At 42.5% G+C, this 25,981-nt stretch overlaps 1 protein-coding gene across 1 annotated transcript in view; it reads right to left on the bottom strand.

The window, feature by feature from the left end:
• Spag17 (sperm associated antigen 17) overlaps positions 1-22,611 on the bottom strand; it is a 237,311-nt gene extending 214,700 nt beyond the window's left edge. The window contains exon 1 of the mRNA XM_050157515.1: positions 22,487-22,611. Within this exon, the coding sequence (XP_050013472.1) occupies positions 22,487-22,570 (84 nt within the window). The 5' untranslated portion in view covers positions 22,571-22,611. The remainder of the gene's footprint in view (positions 1-22,486) is intronic.
• Between the last annotated feature and the right edge of the window lie 3,370 nt (positions 22,612-25,981).

Raw genomic sequence — 25,981 nt, 5'->3', positions numbered from 1 at the left:
GCAGAGGCAGGAGAATCAGAATTTTGGGACCAGCTTGGACAACACAGTGAGATTTTCATCCTGGAAAATAAAAAGCACCACTTTAATAATTTGTATTTCTAAAATAACAGCAACGATGCCAGCATAAAATTTGACTTGTTGCTAGTGACAGGAAATGTTGGTGATGCTACAGTTGAACAGGCAAAACTCTTTGAAAAATATCTAAGTGGGTGTTGCGTTTCACTGAAGCTTGAGTTTCCATTAAGTCAACTGTATAACAACTGACCAAGGAAACTGAAAGGGCAATGAAAATCAGTTTCTCCTTAAAGCAGTTGAAGAAGTTTTTTTATCAACACAGATCAATAAAGTGCTTAGAAAACAAACATATCAATAAGTGATTGGAAAGCAGGCATACCAACAAAATGATTGGAAAAGAAACATATGGATAAAGTGATTGGAAACATTTTTAAACAAGTCACCAGAACTTTGAACTTAATTTATTATGTAGGCAAGCGTTATCAGGACAGGGGGTCTCAAATGAGCTTCTGCACTGCCATCTGTGATGATTTGAATAAAAATGGTCCCCATAGGTCCATAGGGAGTGGCACTATTAGGAGGTGTGGTCTTCATGGAGGAGCTGTGGCCTTGTTGGAGGAAGTGTGCCACTGGGGGATGGGCTTTGAGGTTTCAGAAGCTCAAGCCAGGTCTAATAGCTCGCTGTCTATTCTTGTTACCTGCTGTGGATTCAGATGTAGAACTCTCAGCTACCTCTCCAGCACTATGTCTGCCTTTGTTCTGCCATGATGACAAGGGACTAAACCTTTGAACTGTAAGCCAGCCTCAATGAAATGTTTTCTTTATAAGAGTTGCCATGGTCCTGGTGTCTCTTCACAGCAAAAGACTCCTAACCAAGACATCATTTGTATGTGTATCAACAAATTGCATGTTTATACAGTCTTAACTTGGGGATAGAAACATTTAGAAACATGTCAAAGCAGTGATGTATTAACTATACCAGATAAAACATCAATTGCTTCTAATCATACCTAAAATCAGATTTAATAGATAAAATTCAGGATTCTAAAGCTAGCATAATGGTTTCTGTGGAGCCAGTGGAGTCGGGAAGGCATCTGTTATATTCTACCCTGTATCAGTGGTTACAGAGAAATGTGGGGTTCCACAGGAAACAGGTGAGGGGACAGGTAGACTCACGGCACAGCTAGGAGAATGCTGAAGAGGCAAACATGGAGGGCGGGACCTATAAGCCTCGGGGATGTCTGGGGAAGTGCAGAGCCTTGCACTGAGAGGTGCGGAGCATACACAAGATGAAATAAACAGACTCAGAGTAAGAAAATAATCTAAGAAAACTTCAAAACTTTTAGTTTTACCAGAGAGAAATACAAAACGGTGGCCTGTGTGAAATTAATCAAATCAACCATGACAGAAGTTGAGTCTTCTCAGTCAGGCAATAGCTAGAGGCTGCCTCTGAGCGAGCTCGGGATGAAGGAAGTCAGAAAGGGGTTTAGACAAGTAGTGAAACTGAAGAAGAGCTTCACAGATCCATGACGGAAGCCAGAGGATACTCTGAACCAGGAGAGGGTGAGAAGGACGCAGGAGGCAGAAACTCAAGCTGAACGGTTTCAGTGCTATGGGTTCCTGGTTTAGAGAGGCGAAGCCAAAGTGACTTCAAAAATGGGGGCCAGACAAAAGCTGGTAGTTTTACCCTCAGAACAAGCCCACAAATTTGAGGCTTCCCAGGAGCCTCAAATCCAGATGCAGGTTTTGATGAGGCAATGATTCCTCTAGTAGTCGGGTGAGAGCTGGCTAGACATCCCTTTTTCAGACTTAGGAGGTGGCGCACCTGGTGAAACCACTTGCTGCCAAGCCCTGCGACCTGAGTTCAACCTCTGGAACCCACAGGGTAGGAGAGAATTGCCTCCTGAAAGAGGTCCTCTGACCACATGTGTACCTGTCTTCACACACACACACACACACACACACACACACACACACACACATACACACACACCATATATACCTATGCGTAATGTGCTTTAAAATGAAATAAAAAGGAATCTTTTTCTTAAGCTATATGATCTGGAGGGTGGTGGCCAGGCACTAGCGTGAGAGGCTCTGCTGTTAAAAACTGAGCTACCTCAGGGACCTGAGATGAGGGAGCATCCAAAGGTCAATGAGGCAATTTGGTTCTCCTCTACTCCTGAAAGGGGGAAGGCCCAAGAGGCAGCTGTAGGGAGAAAGAGTATTGAATGCTGACACACTAGAGTGAAGGCGACAGAAGACTGGCTTAGGCTGGGCTCGTGGCTAGAAACAGATTACATCAACGTGAGACTACTCTGGAGGGCTGGTGTGTGTGTGTGTGTGTGTGTGTGTGTGTGTGTGTGTGTGTGTGTGTTCATGTGTGGCAAGCATTTAATGGACTGAGCTCTTTCTTTTTAGTGCCTGCAGAGGACTTTGACAGCCTTGAGCCTGAGCCTGGTAGGTAGATTGAATTCCAGAGCCACCTAATGCCCCTCACCGCAATAAAGTCAGTAATTCTGAATGACCAGGGGCGTGCATGATATCCATAGTCAAATCCCTTTACCACATTCAATGCTATGGCTACTGTTCACACTTCCTACTATACTTGAGAGACACCTCCCGTTGAGACAGCCTCCCCAGAGAGCATGATCTGGGCTCTCATCAAAGTAAGAGAATCTGCTCAACCTCAGACTGCAAGGCTCAATGTGGCCAGAAAGGCTCAGGTACACAAAGAAGTGTCATGGTGAGGATAGCATTCCTGGGTATCAGGCAGTTGTCTAATACAGAGTCAGAATGAGTCCAGAGTCTAATTGACCCTGCTCGACCCCATCTGTAACTGGCAACACTAGTTTTCAAGGACCCAGAAAGATGCTTCTCTATCCACTTTTTGATTTTTTTAAAAAATATATCCTTTTAGCTTCTTTTCTATCACTGTGATAAAACACCTCATCCATAACAACTACAGGAAAACAGTTGATTTCTTCTAATAATTCCAGGTTCCTGTCCATCATGGTGCGGAAGTCAAGGCAGGTACTTTGAACAAGGAGCCACATCACGTCCACAGTCAAGAGCAGAGAGCAATGACTGAATATGCGTTTGCTTCTTCTGTTGCTTACAATCAGCCATATTTCTCCACTTTTGCAGTTCAGGACACTTTGCCCAGGGAATGGTGCCACCCACAGTGGGATGGATCTTTCTACATCAGTTACTTTATTTATAATAATTCCCAACAGACGTGTCAGGCCAACCTAACATACACAACCTTGTTAAGACTCTTTCTAGGAAATTTTAGGTTATGTCCAGTTGACAATAAAAGCTAATTATTACAAATATTTACCAGATTTTTTACTTTATTATTTTTTTACATGTTTTCAAATGTTCTTATGCCTCTTTCTACAGTTACCTAATTTTATTTATAATTTTCTATTTTGAGCAATAATTTTAATCTAAGTTTCTTTTTATCATTTTTACCTTCTTTGTTTCTTTCTTCTTGCTCCTACAAGTTGTAGTATTTTGATTAAACTTAAATATTTTGTTGTTTTTAATTAAATTTTTTAATATTTTTTTACATTTATATTTCTCTAATTTTGATTTTAAATTTTTTAAACTTTTTTGAATTTTGGTAATTTCTTGTTTTTTTTCTTTTCCTCACCATCACATTCTTCTCTATTCTTTATTTTCCTTTGTTCAACTCATTTCTCCTCTTTGTCTCCTCCCTCTATGTTATGCTGGCTTGTTTTTGTAACTTTGACACAAACTAGAATCATGAGAGAGAGGGGAGCATCAGTTGAGACAATGCCTTCATAAGATCAGTGGAAGACAAGCCCGAAGGGCATTTTCTTAATTATTGATCGGTAGGGGAGGGCATAGCTACACCTGGGTTGCTGGTCCAGGGTTCTATAAGAAATCAGGTTGAGCAAGCCATGGGAGAGCAAACCAACAAAGAGCACCCCTCCATGGCCTCTGCTTCAGCCCCTGTCCCCTGGTTCCTGCCCTGAGAGTTCCTGCCATCGCTGCTTTTGATGATGGACTGATATGGAACTACGACCCCTTTCCTTCACAGGTTGCTTTTGGCCATAGTGCTTCATGGCAATAGTAACCCAACTAAACCATACATCTCCTTACCTCTTCTCATTTATTCACTATTTCTACTGTTACCTTAAGGAATTTTCACGGTCATACCATAGTCAACAGTCATTTCCTGTAGCAGCTTTGGGGGTCCCTGGTGACGTGACTGTAGACTGTAACTGACTGTAAGTGTGCTTCTAGAGTTTGTATGGTTTAGTGTTGCTGTTGCCACCTCTGCTTCCTTCTCACAGAACAGTACTGGTAATCACACCTTCATGAGTAAGCTGTTCATTAATAAAAATCTTCCCTCAAATTTAGAAGAGCTAGCCAAACCAATAGATGTGCAAATCGCAACACAGAGACACAATCAACAGAAAGAAGCTATGCAACAAAATTGCCCTGAAAGATCTCAGCTCAGCTTCTGAGCTCACAGAGCTGAAACAAGGCTCACTTCGGAAGAATATTTTAAAGGTTTTCTGGTAAAAGTGATCAATGACCTGGGAAAGGAATGAATGAACAAGCAGATAAACTCATTCAGAACCCAGGGGGAACAGTCAACTGTAAACATAGAAGAAAAATCATCAATTTGGATGAAAACTCAGCAACAAAGAAAAAATTCAGCAAGAAAACTAAAAAAAATTAGAACTACTGGAAATGTAAAATCCAATGAATTAAATGAAAACTCAGCAGAGAAACATCACTGATAGCTCAGAAAAATAAAATACCTAGAAATAACTCCAACCAAGCAAGCAAGAGACCTGTGCAGTCATAACTTTATCATACATAACACGCTGAAGAAGAAACTGGAAGGTGGACAGACACCCCTTTGCTTGTGGACAAACAGAATAAACACTGTGAGAAATGGCTGTATTGCCCAAAGAAATCTACACATTCAATGTCATCCCCATCATAGTCCCAATGACATTACTCACAGACTAAAAAAACAAATCCCCAAGTTCATATGAAAATACAAAAGATCTCAATTAGCCAAAGCAGTTCTTATAAAAGAGAACAATGATGGAGGCATCCAAACTCACATTACGTCCAACATTATATGGCAACAAACACAACATGGTAGCAGCACAAAGACACATAGGAAGATCAATGGGAGAGGCTAGAGGACCCAGAAATAGCCATGCAATTTTCAACAAAGCTGTCAAAAACATAATAAGAAAGCTTCTTCAGCAATTCATGCTCAGAAAAGTCACTCTATAGAGGCACCTGCTGGTCCATGTTTATTGCTGTGCCATTCACAACAGCTACAGAAGGGAACTAGCATACATACCTATTAACAGGTGGATGGATAAAGAAAATGTGGTACATACAGGCAATGGAATTCTATTCAGCCCTAAAGAAAAATGAGATGATGACACCTGTAGGAAGATGGATACAACTGCAAACCATTATGTTAAGTGGAATAAGCCAGACTCACAAAAATAGGCATCATATGAGGAACCTAGGCTTAAAATGTGTATGTGTGTGCATGTGTGTGCATGTGTGTGTGTGCATATGTGTGTGTGTTTATTCTGTGGGGGGGGGTCAAGAAGCTCGAAAGGGATCTTGAGTCAGGAGGAAGAGGTTTTAAGAGATGTGGGAAATAGAGGAAGTGATGGAATCCATAGAATAGGAAAATAGAAGTTGGGAATATCTGGGGAAAAGAAGGGGACCAGCTGGGATGGGGTGGAGAAGGGGCATGAATAAGACCAAACTATAATGATGCAGATGTATGATCTTGTTTCAATGAACCATTTATGCTAACCTAAACAAACAAAAAAAATGAGAAAATGCATAAAAACAAAGAAGTAAAAAAGTACAATTTGAAACAAGACAAAGTAAATTATCAATTCTAAGAGAAATATTATTTGGTTATTCGATTATTGAATAGGAATTGGTTTATTGTTACTCCACTACAGCGGACCACTCTGTCCCAATATGTTCAGTCGCAAATGCTAGTCTCATTGTAGTTCATAACACGGTGAATGTAGAGTGATCAAAATAGGAAAAATTAGTTATAATTTATGCAGTATAAATTTTGTACATCATGACATTTATACTTTAAAATACAAACATAAAATAATATATAAACATTAAATTAGTAAAATATGACATTCCAAGAATGTCAGAGCTTACTTAATAACAAAGATAATAAAGAAATTACACATTCCCAAATCTCATACAATAATAGGACTATAAAAGCTTTGAATATAATACTAGAAGCATAGCAAAAACTGAAAGGATTTTGAATGTACTAAAGATTTTGATAAAGCCTTTGTGTATAGGGAACTACGTACACATTGTATTATTGGTGATTGGTTCAATGTGGATAAGTGTAGTGATGAGGTGAGCAGGCCTGCTTTTTGTCTTGCCCGGCTCTCCCACAGCTAGCTTAACCCAGAAATAATAACACATAAATTGTATTCATTTAAACACTGCCTGTCCCATTAGCTCTAGCCTCTTACTGGCTAACTCTCACAACTTGATTAACCCATTTCTATTAATGTGTGTAGCACCAGGAGGTGGTGGCTTACTGGGAAGATTCTTACCTATGTCCATCTTGTGCTGGAGCTTCATGGCATCTGCCTGTCTCTGCTTTCTTCCTCCCACAATTCTGTTCTGTCTTCCCCACCTACCTATGTTCTGACCTATCAGGCCAAGCACTTTTCTTTATTAATTAACCAATGAAAGCAACAGATAGATAGATGACCCTCCTACATCAGATCAGCCTAAGGATGATCTTGGAAACCCACCATGCTTACATAAGTGTATCACTTAAGGAGTGAAAATCATGCCAAACAAAAGACTATACCAACTTAAATAAAAAGACTATACCAATTAAAAGTCAACACATAATTCTGAAATTATTAGAACAATTTGATGAAAAATAAACAAAAGACAATATCATCTGATAAGTCATTTACCAAGATGTAGCTTAGAGAATAAAACTGACTTATGTCTTTATGTGTTTTTTGATTGACCTAGGATGACTGTTAACATATTGTGTGCATTCATTCTCTGTTGGGTGAAGACAGATACGGAGAGAGGTGAGGTGACTGGAATGGTGCTGTGTAGAAATTGTCACGTGGAACTGAAGGGTTAGAAGCAAAGAGCCAACAAGAATTGCTGGCATTTTCATGTTGGAGTCATAGGGATGGTTCCAATGATACTGAGCAGGACAGTCATAGTAGCAAAGACAAAGCATAAGGAAATGGGAGAGACTTGTTCAGCTGTGAGCATGATGAGCTTAAATTTTATGTATAAAGTTACATTAGAAATAATAACTATGCAAATTTATATAGCCTAAGTATACCTTCCATTGTTATGTACTTATTGAGTTGCTGCTCCACGTAGCAACAATACTGTCTCCGAGAGCTCCTTCTCGTTGAACATTATCAGCCCTCCATCAAGCAAACACATCTGAGCTCCTCCATACTAGATACAGAGCTGGCAGCCCCCAGTTTATGAGCCAGTCCTGCCTACTCCAAGCCTGGTCTCATGTGGCAGAAAAACAGCATGAGAGGTAATGACCCAATTCATGGTGTCTGTCCTTCCAACAGGGCAACCAAGAAGCAAAACATGAACTTTTAGGCACATCAAAAAAAGGTCCAAGGCAGTCACGTGTTTTCTGATGGCCAGTGTGGTTACAGTGGGCCTGGTAACAGGGAGAAATAGTCAAGAGAGGCCAGAAACACGAGCTGGCCTTGAACTCACAGAGATCTTCCTGCGTCTGCCTCCCAAAATGCTGTGATTAAAGGCTTGTGCCACCACGACCCAACTTTTTTTCTTCCTTCCTTCCTTCCTTTCTTTTTTTGTTGTTTGTTTTTGGTTTTTGAGACGGGTTTCTCTCTATAATAGTCCTGGCTATCCTGGAACTTGCTCTGTAGACCAGGCTGGCCTCAAACTCACTAAGATCCACCTGTGTCTGCCTCCCAAAATGCTGGGATTAAAGGTGTGCACAAAGGTGAAGCCAACAAGGCACTCAATTGTTGATCACGGACTAGGGAAGAGGATTTGGAAATGCAGCAGTAAGGATTGTTATCCTTTGTTATGGTCTTGGTGAAAAACCACCTCAGTCAATGTCATGGTCTACAGGGAGCCCAACACACTGTTGGGATTTGGATGTGTGAAGCCTTACATATTAAGCAAGGTATCTTTCTCTTGGGTTGGATGCCCTAAGTAAGCTCAGCAATGGTTTTAATGTCAGTGGAGGAGGTATGATCATTGTATACTACAATAGTACCCAAGGTTTGTAGAGCATCTTCAACTTGTTACCATGACTTACAGGCTGCAACTGACTTTCAAATTCAAAGCCCAAGAAGGCTAAAAGGCTAAGACAGCAGCATATTTAGTCCAGTTGGTCATCTGGGAGGAGGAACTGTTATGTGCCATCACTATGAGATGCTGTTGTCAGCAGAGGGCAAACCTGAAGCATTAGGAGTCCGGGTGTAAGAGGACAGGCATTCAGAGGGTTACACCGAAAACACAGAGCAACAGTTCCAAATAGGTAACTATTCAATGTGGCAACCACTGAAGCTTGCTGGAAGGAGGCAAGGCAGTGAGTGCTAGCAAGGCGTGGCAAGAACGGCTTGCTCCATCCTTTAGGAGAGGATGTGGATGAGAAACAGTTGGCTGGAGGCAGGCAGTGTAGTCTGTAGGCACCTGGGGCTATTGAGAAAGCCTTTCTCCTGGAGTAGAAGGAGCAAAGATGGATGAGCTGAGAAACACCACGAGAAGCCGCAGTAGGAACACTGGGCACGACACCATGGGAACTGGGAGCCGGTGGTGGTTTCCATGGCCGGAGGGGAGCCCTGATCAACAGCCACCATTTCTTCCCTGGCATTTTCCTAAGATGTTGCCAAACTCCCTGGCAATGTTGACTTTTTACTTGTATTTAATGCTTTTTCGCTTGCAATAAAAATGATCACACATCACATCCTGGTGGGATAATTTGACACACTAATTCCCTTCAGCTCCAAGCTCATTCAAATAAGACATTTTTGACCAAAAGGAGAAATTATAACGTGAGGTTATGAAAAGTCCATTTCCCTTTTGAACATTCTTCCTAGCGACTCGGCTGTTTTCATTGGCTTTTATAAAAACAACCTTTGTGTGAACTGGCAATTTGTTTTGTAAATACCAATGAAGGCATATTTCAGAAAAATATCGTAGTAAAAACCAACCCAATTTCAGAAATATGCCTGCTGCCAGACATCAGTCTTCAGCTCATATTCTGAGTATTTCCAGTAAGTCTTAAATACACATTAACATGAGAAATGGCTTACTGTTTAGGATCAAAAAAGTGAAAAAAGAAAAAAAAATCTTCACTACCTCTTAGAAATTGCTCAAGGGTTCTAACCAATAAAACACATTTCCGTCTTTGAAAAACTACACTTATAATGACTTTAAGCACTTCAATTCAATTGCACATTTACTCCTCAAAATTTACTTAGGCTGGGTTTATTATCATCTCTGTATTACATATTCTATGATGTTATTTGCTTAAGAGATCTGAGGCATTAATAGTTCAGCAACGCCTATCTTGAGCTCAGGGCCACTTTGCAAGCCTTGAAAAGAATTACAGGCTTTGTTCAAGACTTCAGAAGTGCTTTTTTATTTTTATTTTATTTTTTTACTGTTTCTAGAGTGTTCACAACTTAACTATTGTCACTGAGCTACATTTAATAAGAGAAAAATATTATTTCTCCACCAAGGTGTAATAAGGAGAGGCTGTGAACTGAATGTTCTAGAGAACTTTCTCTGCATGCCTCCTGACTGGCAGACAAAACGTCTCTGCAGAGTAGAATGGAACACTGAGGGGTTTTGGGGGGGACAGTAACACAATCCTGTGGCCTTGCAGCAAAGCATGAGTTCTATTTTGAGACAGGATCTCTCTCTCTCTCTCTCTCTCTCTCTCTCTCTCTCTCTCTCTCTCTGTTGTGTTATATATGTATTTGCATGCATTTGTGTGTGCAAGCATGCACTTTGGTTTGTCTTTATGCACACATGTGCATGTGTAGGTCAGAAGACAACACTGGCTGTCTTCCTCAGTCAATTTTTCCGAAAGTCTTACCTTGAACCGGAAGCTCACTTATTAGGTTAGGCTGATGGCCAGCAAACTCCAGGAAGCTGCCTGTCTCCACTCCCCAGCACTGAGGTTACGGACCTCAGCCACTATGCCCAATTTTTTAGGTGGACGCTAGAAGTCTGAACTTAGGTCCTCATGGAGTGGGATAAGCACTCTACTGACTGAACTACACCTCCCTCCCAACCTGACTAGCTTAGTTCTCTTTATGTAGCTCTAGAGGGCTTTGGACTGTGGCTATGTCCCTGCCTTTTATAAGATAAAAATATTCTTCCTCAACAGAGTGTAATAAGGAACAGCCATGGGCCGAGTGTTTAGAGAATGTTCCATTGGGTGCCTGCTACTGCCCCAATCACTGCTGTCTTATGCAAATGCTTTCTGCTGTCTGCTCTTAGAACACACCCCCTTTGTCTGCTACTTATACTGGTTTCCATCATACAGGCTTCACTGTACTCCAAGATTAAATGAGAAAATTGGTGGAATTTATCATTTATGCGTGTATCATGTACCTAAAATTATGCTAGTTACGGTAGTGTATATATAAGGATCTAAGATGTGGTTTCTAACAGCTCATGTTCTATAAAACATGAAATGATACCAAATTGTAGAAGGCATTCTGTAACTAAGTATGGAATTTAACATAGAGCCTACAGCCGAGGCGAGGAAAGATAAATGTCAGCCAAGGGTTTTAGAAAGACTTACTGTGCCTTTGGGAAAAAAAAAAAAAAAACAGTGGAGGGGCACTGGAGAGATGGTTCAGTGGTTAAGAGTGAATATTGCTCTTCCAGAAGATCCAAGTGCAGTCAAAGTATCCACACTGGACAGGTCAAAACTGCTTGTAACTCTAGGGCATCTGACACCTTCTTGTAGACTCCATGGGTGCCTGCACTCACGTGCATATTCCCACACATAGAGTCGTGTATACACATTATTTAAAAATAAGCTGAGCCTTTTCAAAAGAAAAAGCTTACTGGGAGGCATGTCACATAAAGACTCCAGATAACAGATAAGACTAGTTGTGTGACATGGAGATTCACTGTGACCAAGGAGACTCATATGAGTGAAAGCCAGAGAGGCGGGGAATACATTTGCTGAAGACTAAGTGTTACATGCTTATTTATAAAATAAGAATTATTTTATATTCATAACAAGTCTTTGAAGCATTATTGTGTTCACAGAAAAGACAAAAGGAGAAGGCTCGGAGGGAAGATAAAGTTGTTTTAGGTCATCCATCCTACTGCAAGAAAAATGGAATTCAGCACCAGTATATCTGGTCCTAGAGTGGGGATTATTCCAGCACCTTGTCACCTTCCCTATGGATCTGTGCTACGAAGACACTATTGTACCCGTAGCAATTCCATTTCAAGGTTAGTTGTGACAGACTAGGGGGGACCAAAGAAAGCTGGTGGATTTGATTTTGCTGAAATTTTTATTGATGGTCACCAGTACTTTTGAGGCAGAATCACTGTTATGTGAACAGTATTTAGGAAACATAAGGTTAAAAATGGAAGTGACTTAATGAACAAAACTAGGTAATTTTATGTTGAATGGATATTGGACTCTTGAAAATGGAAGGGTCTAAAGGTATGGGATTGGGCTGTAAAGAAGGGATGAGAATAAGGAAGAAACAATGGAAGGAGAATGTTGGGAAAGATGAAGAGGACTCAGACTAAACAATGAGACTAGTGACTCTAGAGGACGTTTAGCTACTGTAGTAATGTCAGTGCCAGGGACAGAAACGGGGAGCTGAAGGACAGAGACCCAAGACTTTCAAGGCCTAGAGGGGCATATATCTGTAGGTAGAAGCAAAGCCCTCTTCTCTCCACTCTTTCAGAAAGAAGAAACAGTTCTACTTAGAAACAATATGTATCTCAGAGATGGAGATCCCAACACTCAAACTCAAGTGTTTCCATCACCAGCCCCAGGAGAAAGTCCAGAGCTGCACATCCACAGAAAGTGATTCGAGTGGGAAGTCAGAGGATGCGAGTGGCCGGGCAGGAAGGCTGATGCTCTGGATAACGCAAGTGCGCCTCTTAGATTCATTTCTTTGCTTTAAGGAGCACTTGGCTCTCAAGTTGGGTATTAATGATATGGACTCCAACAGCCATTCTTTAGACAACTATCCTCCTCCAAAGATGCCCACCTTATGGCAATGCTAGAGAGGGTGATGTAAGAGTCCAAATGTAACCTGGGCTCATAGGAGCTCACAGAGTCTGAACTGACAGCCAGAGAGCCTGCATGGCACTGTATATATGTGACAGTTGTGTAGCTTGGTCTACTTGGGGGACTCTTAACTCTGGGAGCAGGGGCTGTCCTAATGCTTTGGCTGGCTTTGGGAACCTATTCCTCATTCTGGGTTGACTTGCCCAGCCTTAAAAGAGGAGGAGCTTAGTCTTACTTCACTTTGATATGCCATGCTTTTAAATATATTTTTTTTGCTTTTAAATTGCAAGGTCTACCTAAAACTTCCTCTTAGAATTACTTCTTACATCTTACTTACAACTCAGCGTTGCTTCTATTAAGGAGGCATTCTCTTTTGTGGCTAGGATGTTGGTTCTAGAACTAAAAGTTATGCAAGGAATATTACTTATTTGAAAATAAAAAGGGTGAGCACAGACTAAGAATGAAAACATACAAACTATAAGCAAGGCTTTGGTGTCTCAGGAAGGACATCAATAAATCATGTGTTTATAAACACTTTTAAATATTTATATTAAGGAAAAAGTAAAGGTTTAATAAAAATGGTGATAATCATTAGATAAATGGCAGTAAGAGGGCAAAGTCTTTTAATTTGGATGTTTTTGGCCTGCAATCATTCTGTAGTGAAATCAATGACTATGGAAGCAGGAAATTGGGGCAGGAAAAGGAATGTATAAGTTTCCACAACCTTCCCTGGTGTGGTACAATGGTCTGTATTCTGTCAATTATATTTTAAATAAATGCTGATTGGCCAGTAGCCAGGCAGGAAGTATAGGCGGGACAGTAAGTAGAGGCGGGTCAATGAGAACAGGAGAATTCTGGGAAGAAGGAAGCCCACTCTTTCTGCAGTGTGAGCCTGCCACAGAAGCAAGATGTGACAGCCTCACTGAAAAAGGTACTGAGCCATTTGACTAGCATAGAAAAGAATAATGGGCTAATATAAGTTATAAGAATTAATAAGCAGCCCGAGTTAATGGGCCGATCAGTTTATCACCAATGTAGACCACTGTGTAATATTCTTTGGGACTTAACGACTGCGGGAACCAGGCAGGACAGAAACCCTGTCAACACTTCCCTGTGTTTTAGTGTTTCCTGTGATGGGGAATAGTGAAAGAATGTCATGGCTTTCCTGTCAATAGGCAGTTGTGTAGGTTATGTCTGCTTTAGTTATAGAGAGAAATGAGGCTCTTTAGATTGGGACAAATAGATAGTCTCCCCGCAGATAATATAAAAACATAAAAGAATTTAACTACTGTAATTCACAAAATCCTGAACCAAATTCCACCTGTGAGATGCCCCTAGCGGCTCTAATTTCCAGATAATACTGGCATTCACATAAACACCTTTGGGAGAAAATCAAATAATATCTTAAACAAAACAAAAAGCTCCCTTCCTGGTTTGCTAATAGCCCTTCCACTGAGACCAAAGATCTTTTCCTCTGTGTTGATGCAGAAGTTTTTACTTGAGTACAAAGCCCCAAGCAAAATATATGTCCCATGCATCCTGAAGCTGTGGATGCTGTTCAGAGCAGCAGAGTGGAGCCCGCCAGCTCCCTTAAGGAATGCTTGTACTATTTGAAAAGTTCTGGAAACATCCCATAAATTGTCACGAATAAAGCTGCCATTCATTTCTCTTTTCCCAGCATCACCTGCTGTAGGTTCAGCAAGGAAGAAATGAAAGAAAAAATCAGAACCGATGTTAAAAAATATCTTGTATCAACATGAAATGATCAAGATAGCAGACTAGGAAGCCCCCTTGCCTCTTTTCCACAGGCAAACATCAAACAACAACAATAGATGGGGGTGGGGAGTAAGAACTCAAAGTTAAAACAACTCTCAAGAGAGTATGAAATCAAAGATCCGCAACAACAAATAACCATGGTGAGCGAGGTGCTTCTTGGTGCTTTTATCCTAGTCAGCTGCTTCGGGTGGTGTGGGCGTGGCACCCTACGGATGGTCCATCCTGGTTCCTTTCCCTGGGACCCCAGAGCAGAGCAGAGCAGAGCAGAGCAGAGCAGAGCAGAAATTACTTCTATTTGGATTTCTCTGTAGGTGGTACAAGGTGCTGGTTATATGTGTTATGATCCAAGTTTAACCAGGGAGAACCGGGCGGGGGGTGGTGGTGCATCCAGCTTGGCAGAGTGGAAAGAGGCTGTGATATGCTTTAACACACAAAAGCTTCAAGAGAATGAAGAGCCATAGATCCCTGAGGAAAGGGAACATGGGTAGAAGAAGGCAAGGGAGCCTTAATAACCCTGAGAGAAAGATGTCCATGCTTCAAGGCTCCTCTGGGGAGCTAAGGTATTTGAAAACAATTAGGTGTTTGGGGGAAACTTTGAATGCTTACAAACCAGCCAGCAGGGAGGTCAGAATTAGCCCTAGGAAACCTTGAGACTTCATCATGGATTGTCACCAAAGGGTAGGATATGTCCTAATGTGCTGAACTCTTCTCTGCCAATCAACAAACCCTAGAATGCTTGCAAGTTTCCAAATGTCCAGTTTCTGAGTAAAAATAGGACATACAGAGAAACAGAAAAAAACTGGTCTATTAAAACAAATAACAAATCTCCATTAACAAACGTATGCCGTGGATTTATTAGATGTTTCTAAACAGCTGCCTTAATGGGGTGAGAGAACTAAAGGGAGTCGGGAAAGGGACATTTGAACCCAAAGAGAGCACAGACAAAGTACTAGTCTGTGTTTGTAAAAAGAAGGCAGCAGAAGCCAGGGCTGAACCAACAGTGACTAACTAAATTCTGCTAGAGGGGTTTGCCCACAGCCCCAAGCAGGCGGGATGAAGAATCTGCAAGCCCTAACATGAAGTATTTAAAAATATGCAGTCTGAACAGCACAGGGCACAGACCAAGATGGAAGGTTCCGCCCTTGCTGTGGCCACAGCACCCAGAGCTGGAATGAGACTGGAATCGCCATGAAACGCCTCATTCATCACTGCTTTGTTTGTTGCCTTGGGTCATGACTGATTTCAGTGTCTAGGCTTTCTCAAGGGTCATTTTAATTTTGAACCTGCACAATTATTATTGTTTAATGTTTATGCGTGTACAAGAGTCATTGGGCTTCCTAGTCTGCTGTCTCAATAATTTTGCTTTGATTTTAAAAAAAAAGACAGAAGGAAACCGAGTATTGTCTAAGGAACTAGAGGAACACTGCCAGGGGCTGTATATGGCGGGGGCACTAAGAAAATCATCTGAGCAGATTATTGGAGTAATAATGGATGAAGATCCCCCAACCTTGAGGAAAGAAAAACTACACATCCAAGAAGCTCAACAGACTCCAAGTGTGACAGACTGGAGCCCCTGCCCAGGCGCATGTCCAGACTGCCACAGCCCACACAGAAAACCCTGGAAGCCATGGGAGAAAGATTAGCTCCTCACATCTGAGGTCCTTACCAGTGTGAAGTTCACCTGGGATATTCAAAGTGATAGGAGAAAGCAAAACAAAATGAAAAAACCGAAACCTGTCAACTAAGATCCTCTAAACTACTCAAATTGTGTTTTAAAAGTGAATTAGAAATGAAGAAAATTCAGAGAGACAAAGTTAAGGAGGTTCATGGCTATATGGTATGATCTTCAGTAAGCATGAAAGGGAACTCTTTAATTAAATTAATTAATTAATTATTATCATCATCATTATCATTATTATTATTATTTCGAGACAGGATTTCACTCTGGAGCCCTGACTGTCCAGGAACTCAGTTTGTAGGCCAGACCGGCCTTGAACTCAAAGAGTTCCTCCTGCTTCTGCTGGGATTAAAGGCTTGTGCTAACACTACCCCTTTAGTCTTAAGTGAAAAAATGCTAGCTAGCAACTTAGCACTGTGCAAAAATTTAAAGTTATTGGACAAAAATAAATCATGCGCACAAATGTCTTTAAGTCATCACTACTGTGACTTTTGATTTGCACTGTTAATTTTAATAATTATTTTTGGGGCTGAAGAGATGTTCAGTGGTTAAGAGTGCTGCTCTTCCAGAGGACCCAGGTTTATTTCCAGCATCCTCATGGCAGCTCACAGCCATCTGTAACTCCAGTCCTAGGGGATCCCATACCTTGGCCTCTGCAGGCACAGATGTAGTACACAAACATATGTGTTTAGGCAAAACACTCATTCATAGAAAAATAAATAATACAAAATTCTCCTCAGACTCTTCAAAATATTGAAGAGGCAGACTATTTCCAAAGGCCAAACACTACAAGAAAAAGTAGCTCTATAAGATTATTCTTTGTGAGCATTGATGTGAAATCCTGAGGACACTAACAAACTCAACAGGACAGGAAGAGGCTCATATACATATATATATATACACACACATATGTGTGTGTGTGGGGGGGCAAGTGAGATGCGTTCTTGAGATGGGAAGGTGGCTCTGTATATGAAAATTAATATATAGATGCATGTTTTTGACCTACCAATTATACCTTAGTAACTTTAGGAGAGGAAAGAAAATATCCTAAAACTAAAATAGCAAATTCAATGCCGTCAAGACATCAGCAAAATCAAGGAGAAAAGCCCATACAAACCTTCCACATGATCTAGAAAAAGCACTAGGCAAAGTTTAAAAAAAAAAGACTCAGCAATTAGAAGTAGAAGAATGGGATTAAGAAAATATTTAATTAACTAAAAGCAGAAGGAAACCCTGAGCACGGCAGCTGGAATGACCCTTGCAGAGGAAACGCTGGAGAGAGGTTCCTGCCATTGGCTACGAGGAGGCATCCTTGGGCACAGTACCAAATCTACGAGCTATGGAGCAAGGTAAACTGAGCACCTTGCAAAGCTAAACACGTGGAATACCACAGTAGACTGTCAGTGGAAGGAAGGACAACCTTGGGGTAGAAGAGCGCATTGATGCAAAAATATGATAGCAGGCGAGGGGTTTCTATCGAGAAGAGTTAAACATCTTTTGCAATTTGATAATAAATCACCAAACAGCTCAATTCATAAACTGGCAAACAAGGAAGTACGGATGATTGAGAAGGACTTTAAAAGACATGCTAATGTCATAAATTATTAGGGAACTGAAAATAAAAACACAAGGAAACATCACTTCACACCAGTTAGGATGATTATTACAAACAATATCAAAGAAAAATCCAGCCGCATCAAAGAGAAATTCAAAACAACATCAACTCCAGAACACTGCAAATGTTGGTGAGGACGTGGAGGCCTTGAGTCCTTTGTGTGTATCTGAATGTGAAAAAGTCTCTGCCACATGATCCAGCTACCCCAGATTCACAGATGCTCCGAAGAACTCAAGGCAGGGACCCTAGCACAGTGTTTTGTACTCTTATATTACTAATATCAGTCATCACACTAAGCAAGGAGAGATACCACCCAGTGTTCAGCAAAGGATAGGTAGTAGCTCAATAAAGTATGGGATGTACCCTAAAGGAAAGGAATTCTAACCCATAGTTCAAAACCACTGACTGCTAAGTCAGACAAGTCAGTTACTCAGGCAAATGCTGGCTGGTTATTCCTATATAAAACCCTTTCAGCAGGCAAATTCAGACGGAAAGAGAAATGGCAGCTTCCAGAGGCTGGTATAATGGTTTGAATTTCCCCCTCCAACGCTCATGTTGAAGTTTAGTTACCTTTAAGAGGTGGTGGTGCACGCATTTAATCCCAGCACTTGGAAGGCAGAGGCAGGTGGATCTCTGTGAGTTCGAGGTCAGCCTGGTCTACAGAATGAGTTCCAGGACAGAGAAATTCTGTCTCCAAAATAAACAAAACAAAACAACCCCCCAAATAAAACAAACAAACTAAAGAAGCAATCAGGACATGTGGACAACACTCTTATTTAATCTTTTTTTTTTCCAGGAGTAGCTTAATTGTTATAGGGGTTGTCTTTGATAAAAGCAATTTATCCCTATTTCTTTCTTTCCCACACTTCCCTATGTGACACCCTCTGCCATGTTATGGTACAACCAGGGCTCCTGTTTTAGCACTTCCTGGCCTTTAGATACACAAGAAAGAAACCTCCGTCCTTTGTAAATTATCTAGTCAAAGGGTTCTGTTATAGTAACAGCAAACAGACAAAGCCAGCTGGAGCGAGGAAGGGAAGAGAAAGGAAGTGAGCCTTGCTTCAGGAGTACTAACAGGTTCAGTTAGCATCCCCTCCGCCACTGTGGCCAATGGCATCTGCCTTGACAGTCGTGTGGCAAGATTTTCATTTCTATGACAGACTCTATCATCTGGGGATATATTCCAAGATCCCCAGTAGCTGCCTGACCCACAGATGGTGTTTAATCCCACAATGTAATTGTCTTTCCCATCTCAGCTATGCACTTAGCAGAGAAGTAAAACTTTTTTCAGTATCGATAGTAGAACTAGCACGGCTTCCTTTTCCTTTTCCCCACACACTGACTGATAGAAAACCTGTTCTTATAGCACAGTATCAGCCTTTACTTCTACTCTTTCCTTATTCAATCAATAACTTTTCCTTCCCCCTTGAAGGAGGCCATTCTCAGCTTCTTTTGGCTCATTCTGATGACCATCATGAAACCCTTGCACCGTGAAGCTAGTGTTGAGTGGAATGGTGGTGAAATGCGGAAACTGAACCCTTGTGCACTGCACAAGTGTGCTATTACAGTCGTCTACTTGATCCACCAGACGGCTTGGAAGAGATCAGTGGGCAAACTCCCTATATCCAGTGGACACACTGGATGTAAGGACGACTCCTGTCACAGGTGGGATGGAGGGAGATGCGGTATGAGATTTGCTAGGGATACGCAGAAGGCTGTGTGGCTTAACACAATTTCCATTTATTACTTTCAGACCTCAGTTGGCTGAGCATATCTGAAGCCATAGGAAGGGAAGTCTCAGGTAATGAGTGTGCTAAAGCTTCTTTGGGGGCACGAAAGCCATTCTAGATTGTAAATGTGTCAATGCCATACACATTCCTATGCTGTTATTTTAGAGTCTCACTGACAATACACCCAAACCTTGTGTTCTTTTAAAATTTGAGGTGTGCGTAAAAGGCTAATCAACCCAATTATAAAATGGGGCACTGAGTTGAACAGAGATCTCTCAACAGAAGAAGTTCAAATGGCCAAAAGTCACTTAAGGTCATGCTCAACTTCCTTAGTGATCAGGGAAATGCAAATCAAGACAACTTTAAGATACCATCTTACACCTGTCAGAATGGCGAAAATCAAAAACACCAATGATAGCCTTTGCTGGAGAGGTTGTGGAGAAAGGGGTACACTCATCCATTGCTGGTGGGAATGCAAACTTGTGCAACCACTCTGGAAAGCAGTGTGGAGGTTTCTCAGGAAATTCGGGATCAACCTACCCATGGACCCAGCAATACCACTCTTGGGAATATACCCAAGAGAGGCCTTATCACACAACAAAAGTATATGCTCTACTATGTTTATAGCAGCATTGTTTGTAATAGCCAGAACCTGGAAACAACCTAGATGCCCTTCAATTGAAGAATGGATGAAGAAAGTATGGAATATATACATATTAGAGTACTACTCAGCAGTAAAAAACAAGGACTTCTTGAAGTTTGCAGGCAAATGGATGGAAATAGAAAACACCATCCTGAGTGAGGTAAGCCAGACCCAAAAAGAGGAACATGGGATGTACTCACTCATATTTGGTTTCTAGCCATAAATAAAGGACATTGAGCCTATAATTCGGGTTCTTAGAGAAGCTAAATAAGAAGGAGAACCCAAAGAAAATCATATAGGCTTCCTCCTGAATATTAACCTTCATCAGGCGATGAAAGGAGACAGAGACAGAGACCCACATTGGAGCACCGGACTGAAATCTCAAGGTCCAAATCAGGAGTAGAAGGAGAGAGAGCACAAGCAAGGAACTCAGGACCGCGAGGGGTGCACCCATACACTGAGACAATGGGGATGTTCTATCGGGAACTCACCAAGGCCAGCTGGCCTGGGTCTGAAAAAGCCTGGGTTAAAACCGGTCTCGCTGAACATAGTGGACAATGAGGACTACTGAGACCTCAAGAACAATGGCAATGGGTTTTTGATCCTACTGTACCTATTGGTTTCGTGGGAGCCTAGGCAGTTTCGTGGATGCTCACCTTACTAGACTTGGATGGAGGTGGGTGGTCCTTGGACTTCCCACAGGGCAGGGAACCCTGATTGCTTTTTGGGCTGACTTGTTTGGGGGACTTGATTGGGGGAGGGGAAGAGAAAGGGGAGGCGGCGGTGGGGAAGAGACAGAAATCTTTAATAAATAAATAAATAAAAAGTTAAAAAAAATAAAATTTGAGGTGTGATGTTTCATATGTACTAATAAGTGTTATCTTTGTACAGCAAAGAGAGTCAGTGGTGGCTGGATTTTCAGAATTAAGTCAGGAGCAATGGACACCCAGTTATGTGCCCTTTCTCTCAAGTCAAGCATCCCAGGTTGATGCTGAGAATGTAACTGGGGATTATGGAGTTACGCTCTTTATTGCCAGTGTTTTTGAAACCACACAGAGGAGTCATAGTTATGACACATGAAGTCCCAGCAGAAACGGGAGTGTCAGACTCTTCTTATGGGGCTCACCAGGACTAATTTTTATATCAGATAGCATTACTTCCCATAGAGAAAGAAGCAACCTTATTGGAAAATAAGGATAAATAGGTACCATTTCCCAGGAGGACAGCAGGTCCATTTTCCTTTTCTTAACTACAAACTCTCTAGTGAATCATATACCCACATGCAAAATGAAAAATGAAACCAGACTTGCTCTCCACTGTTGCAAGAGGTTCCCAATGGCAGACTAGAATTTCCAGAAATGGCCTTTCTTTTTTTCAAAAGACTACTTGAGCCTAGAAACTTTAGAACCTATATGTGGATTTCTACCTGCTGGTGTCAGAAGCCTTTGAGTTCTCACTGGAGGTGGTCGAGGTCTTTGGAACCCTCTGATTTGAATCTTAGATTGCAGTGTACATTTGTGGCAATGTGCAAGGAGCAGCTAGCTCTTCTGATCTCCTATAGCTTCAAGATATATGAAGATATATGTGTATATGGATTTTATATGTACGAGTATTTTGCCTGCACTTATATATATATGTACAATGTACATGCCTGGTCCCCAAGAGGCCAGAATGGAGGTAGCATCCACTGGAGCTGTAGTTACAGATAGTTGTGAGCCACCCTGTGGGTTCTGGGAATCAAACCCTGGTCATCTGCAAAAACAAGTGCCCTCCACCGTTGAGCCTTCTCTCCAGCCCCAGATGAAAACGTTTGGTGTATTGGCATGGAGTGTGTCCTAATTTGTTTCAGCTGTCAACTTGACACAACCTGGAGTCAGCCGAGAGAGTCTCAATCGAGGTGCTGACCACAACAGAGGGGCCTGTGGCCACGCTTCTGTGAGATGGTCTTAATTGCTGATTGCTGTTGGAAGACTGAGCCCATGGTACGAGGCACCATCCCTAGGCAGGTGGGCCCGTGTTGTATAGGAAAGCTAGCGTGAGCCAGAGTCCGAGAGCAGAATTCCTGCAGAGTGTCTCCTTCCAGTTCCTGCCCGGCCTCCCCTCAGTGATGAACTATAACAGTAAGATGAAATAAACTCTTTCCTCTCCAAGTCACGTCGAGCCATGGTCATTTACCAAAGCCAACAGAAAACAGAACAGGGCAAGCCGTGACATAGGAACATTTCCTATTTTCACAGATTGTCGCCCTGGGCCCTGCCTGTTTACACTCAGTATTTATTAAGATATGGCTGTGTGCAGGGCCACAGACGATTTGACAAGATAGCAGCCAATCAGGAAGGAAGCGGTTCGCAAACACATTGGACACAGCATCTGGGAGCCTTCGTTGGAAAGGAGCCCTAGGAGTGGCATTGGCACTGCCTGTCCTCCACCCTCAACCGCATCTGGCAACCCCTACTGAAATTGCAGGATAGAGGTTCCCATCCTGTCTTGGGTTTTCCTCTGGTGCAGTGAATTGAACCCAGGGCCTCACTCAGCCCTACCACTGAGCTATATACACAGACTCCCTGTTCACCCCTTTGTTAAGTGCCCTCCATCCCTGCCCAGGACATTCTTTGAGATTTGGAGTGTGTAAGGACCTGGGAGAGCAGTACAGAGCAGGGAGTGTTCCAGCTGCCTCTGCCCCCGGCTGGGGGAGGACTTGAGACGGAAGACTCACCTGGTTCAAGTGTGCAGCTATGAGCGAGGGTTCCCATATCTTAGAGATTGCGCTCCCGGTGCCTTTCTCCTTCTTAGGTGCCATGCTAAGGATGGGAGGTGCATTGGCCACAAAATTGGGCTCACGCCCGGCCTGAGCGTCCCTGTTGCCGTGGTAACCGAGACCACGCCCAGCTCCTGAACGGATCCGGTTCCCTTCCCCCCCAGTCTGCTTCCTGACTCTCAGGTCAACCGCTTCCGTTTCCATAGCAGCGGAGTTTCTCAAGTGCGTGGACGCGAAGTACCAAACTTCAGGAATTCCGGAGTAAATCTGATGATTTTCCAACGTGACGAGGGTCCTGCTAATTTCTTTGATCCACTTCTTCTCTCTGCTTCTCTTGGGAGCTGAGTCCGGTTCGAATAAACAATGTGTAGAAACTCAGAATTACTCATCCAGGCTTACTCCACCAGGATCCCTCTGGTCCTGTCAATCTAGTACGGAGAGCCACAGGCCAGGCAGCCCAGGTGGTTTTAAACCTCTAATCTCCCGGACACTTCCTCTCTGGGTGCTGAATCACTCCCCTCTGCCTCACCTCTTTCTGGTTACCTCGCTATCTGCTCTGCCTAAATGGCACCTAGTTCATTAAAGGGGTGTCACATTGGCAAGCAGGGCCCCCTTTCCTAACCCGCGTTCATCTAAGGTACCCTGCTTAGACTGAGACCTCAGAATCATGGTGACCTTAACAACCGATGTTGATTTGTGCTGGGCGTTGAACCCAGGGCCTCTGGAAGAGGAAGTAACAAAAGCACTTGTCCGCCGGGCCATCTCTCTGGCCCCTATTGTTACTTCATTTCTAAGTGTGTACCTGTTCATGTGTGTGCAGGTAGGTACACATGAAGGTGGATGCAGTTGCATGTGGAGGCCGAGCCCCACCTCAGGTGTTTGTCTTTGACACCATCTATATTGTTTATTGAGACAAGTTCTTTCCCTAGCCCCGTGCTTGCTGAATAGGTTAGGCTGGCTGGCAGTGAGTTCGAGGGATTCAATCCACCCAGCTCCATCTCCCCGGGGCTGGGATTAGAGCATATATCCTTACACCTGGCTTTTTAACTCGGCTTTTGGGGATCGAACACAGGTCCTCATGCTTGCATGACAAGCACTTCACCAACGGTGCTAACTCAGCCCTACTTAGTTATTACTTTTTTAGGCTTCCCTGGGGCAGGTGAGAGCACCCAAAGAAGATCTCAACCAAAGGTATCTTACTGTCTTTCCCATGTATGTAAAGCACATTACTGCGCAGTGCTTAGCTGTCACCAAACCCCTCCTGGTGCCTAGAGGGTTTTATTATCTCACACAGACAAGGGTGGCTGGTCCTGCTTGAGGCCTGCAGCCACACACTGTCCAGCACATCCTGCATGATTGCTGTTTTCCGTGTTGATGAGATCTTCTGACCTTATAAGCACTGTCGTGGAGGAAGAAATCGCGAGGGCTTGGGTCACGGAGGGATTGTTCTGTATCCTTGCAGACTTTGAAAGGCTCCCAAAGCCTGTGTCTTAAGGCCGTGGTCTCCAGATGGTGGCGCTTCTGAGAAGTGGGAAGAAGTTAGGAGGTGGGGTCTAGTGGGTGGAAGTGGGGACTTTGAGTGTGCCTTACTGGGGCCTGTTCCTCTTTCTGTCTATCTTTGCTTCCTGGCCACCAAGCTAGAGGCAGTGTTCTACCTCCTGCATGCAGCCACTGTATTCTTCTGCCTTGTCACAGTCCCCAAACAAGTGGCCCAAGTAACATCTCTGACACCATGTGGCAAAATAAATCCTTCCTTCCTATAGGCTGCTTATCTGAAGCATTTCTCCTATCTCCAAAAGAGGAAGCTGGCTCCATCAGCGGTGCTTTCCAATCACTGTTGTCCTACTTCAGCAGGTTTGTGATGGTGTTTCTCTAACTTTGATTCATAACTTGGACCAGTTGAAGGAAGTATTTTCTCCCACCCTATCCCCCCCGCCTTTGGATATTGATAAGGAATAAAAGGCACTTTTCAAAACAATCTTTCACAATTAAAAAAGAATCATCAGTGCTTACAACATGTGTATTTTATTTCCTGGGGGATGCATACTGACCCCCACAACATCCACACACCCTGTATCTGGGAGCCTTTTCTTTTTGTCATAAGAATAAAATGGCTGATGCATCGCGATGTCAGAGGAGTTTGCTGGAGAAGGGTTCTCCTGATGGTCTCCATGACAACTACTGAGGCTATCACTCTTTCATCTCAGAGCATATCTCTCCAATATTTTCTCAGTGATGCAGGATGGAAACGGATTTTGTATTCTTGCTTAAAGGTCATCTCTTACAGATTGATGACATCAATCTGAATTCTGGTCATATTTCTCAGAGTTTAAACTGTTTGGAGAACTTTGATTTTATGAGTGACGTAATAAAATATTTATTGGCCATTTAAGCTCATGTTCCATTTGAAAAGTAACTACTGTTTACGTGTCATGTTTTGTCGTGAATTTCATCTCTTTTTGAATGTGAGAAAACACGACAAGGTCAAGTTCTGCACTTATCACAGTCCAGGCTGGTCATTAGCAGACGGTTTGCCACATCGGTTTGACATAAGAATGAGAAACAGAAAAAGAAAAATGGAAAAGAAGGCTTAGAAAAAGTGTTATTTTTGAGTTGCAAATAAACATTCAGTAATTTTTTTTCTAACAAACAATAACTATACCACCTAGTTTCAGAAAAAAAATGTTTTGGGCAGCCTGAATAATGTTCAGTGCACCGCATTTGTCCCTGGTGCCCACAGAGGTCGGAGGGGCATCGGATCCCCTGGAACTGCAATGGAAGATGACTGTGACCCACCATGTAGAGAGCCAACATCTGTCCTTTAGCAAGTGCAACAAATGCTCTTATCGGCTGAGCCATCTCTCTAGCTCCGATGCTAATTTTATCAGCAATGAGTGTTTGTAATATTTATTGGCATAAACCTGCTACTCATAAAGCATTTCCTTTTCTTTATTCCCCCTGTAAGAGTCTGACTTTCTAAATTCCTTTATGATAAGGATATGAAAAGGTGACTTAGTTCTCACTAACAGGGTACAGTACAATTACACATTTTTGAATATGGGCTTGATCCTTAAAACCACTTCCCATGTGTTGTTCAGATCCTTCCCCCATATGCCTAGATATTGTGACATTGATGTCCTTGGCAGTTTGAGTGATCACTGTGGTACAGAGGTCTCTCCCAACCTTTTCTCCACTGAAAACGTTTTCTTGGACTACTAAGTAGGTGGGCAATGACTTCTCTTTAAGCTTGGAAAACACTGGGTGGGCTGCAGCCACTGGGCTGTTGCTAACCTCTTCATTAGCTGTGCTTCCATTTCTGTGCCTGTGGGAGAACGCCTTGACCTAAAGCAACCTAGGGGGATCGAAGGGAGAATTTCAGCTTTCAGTTCCAGGTCACAGTTGGTTACTGAGGGGAAATCAGAGCTGGAAATTAAGGCATCGTGTCTACAGTCT

Source organism: Alexandromys fortis, unplaced genomic scaffold (genome assembly GCF_014885135.2).
Source record: "Alexandromys fortis isolate MF-2015 unplaced genomic scaffold, M_Fortis_MF-2015_v1.1 scaffold_78, whole genome shotgun sequence".
Taxonomy (NCBI): domain Eukaryota; kingdom Metazoa; phylum Chordata; class Mammalia; order Rodentia; family Cricetidae; genus Alexandromys; species Alexandromys fortis.
Note: the sequence above shows the minus strand (reverse complement) of the source record. Positions and strands in the feature narration are given on the sequence as shown.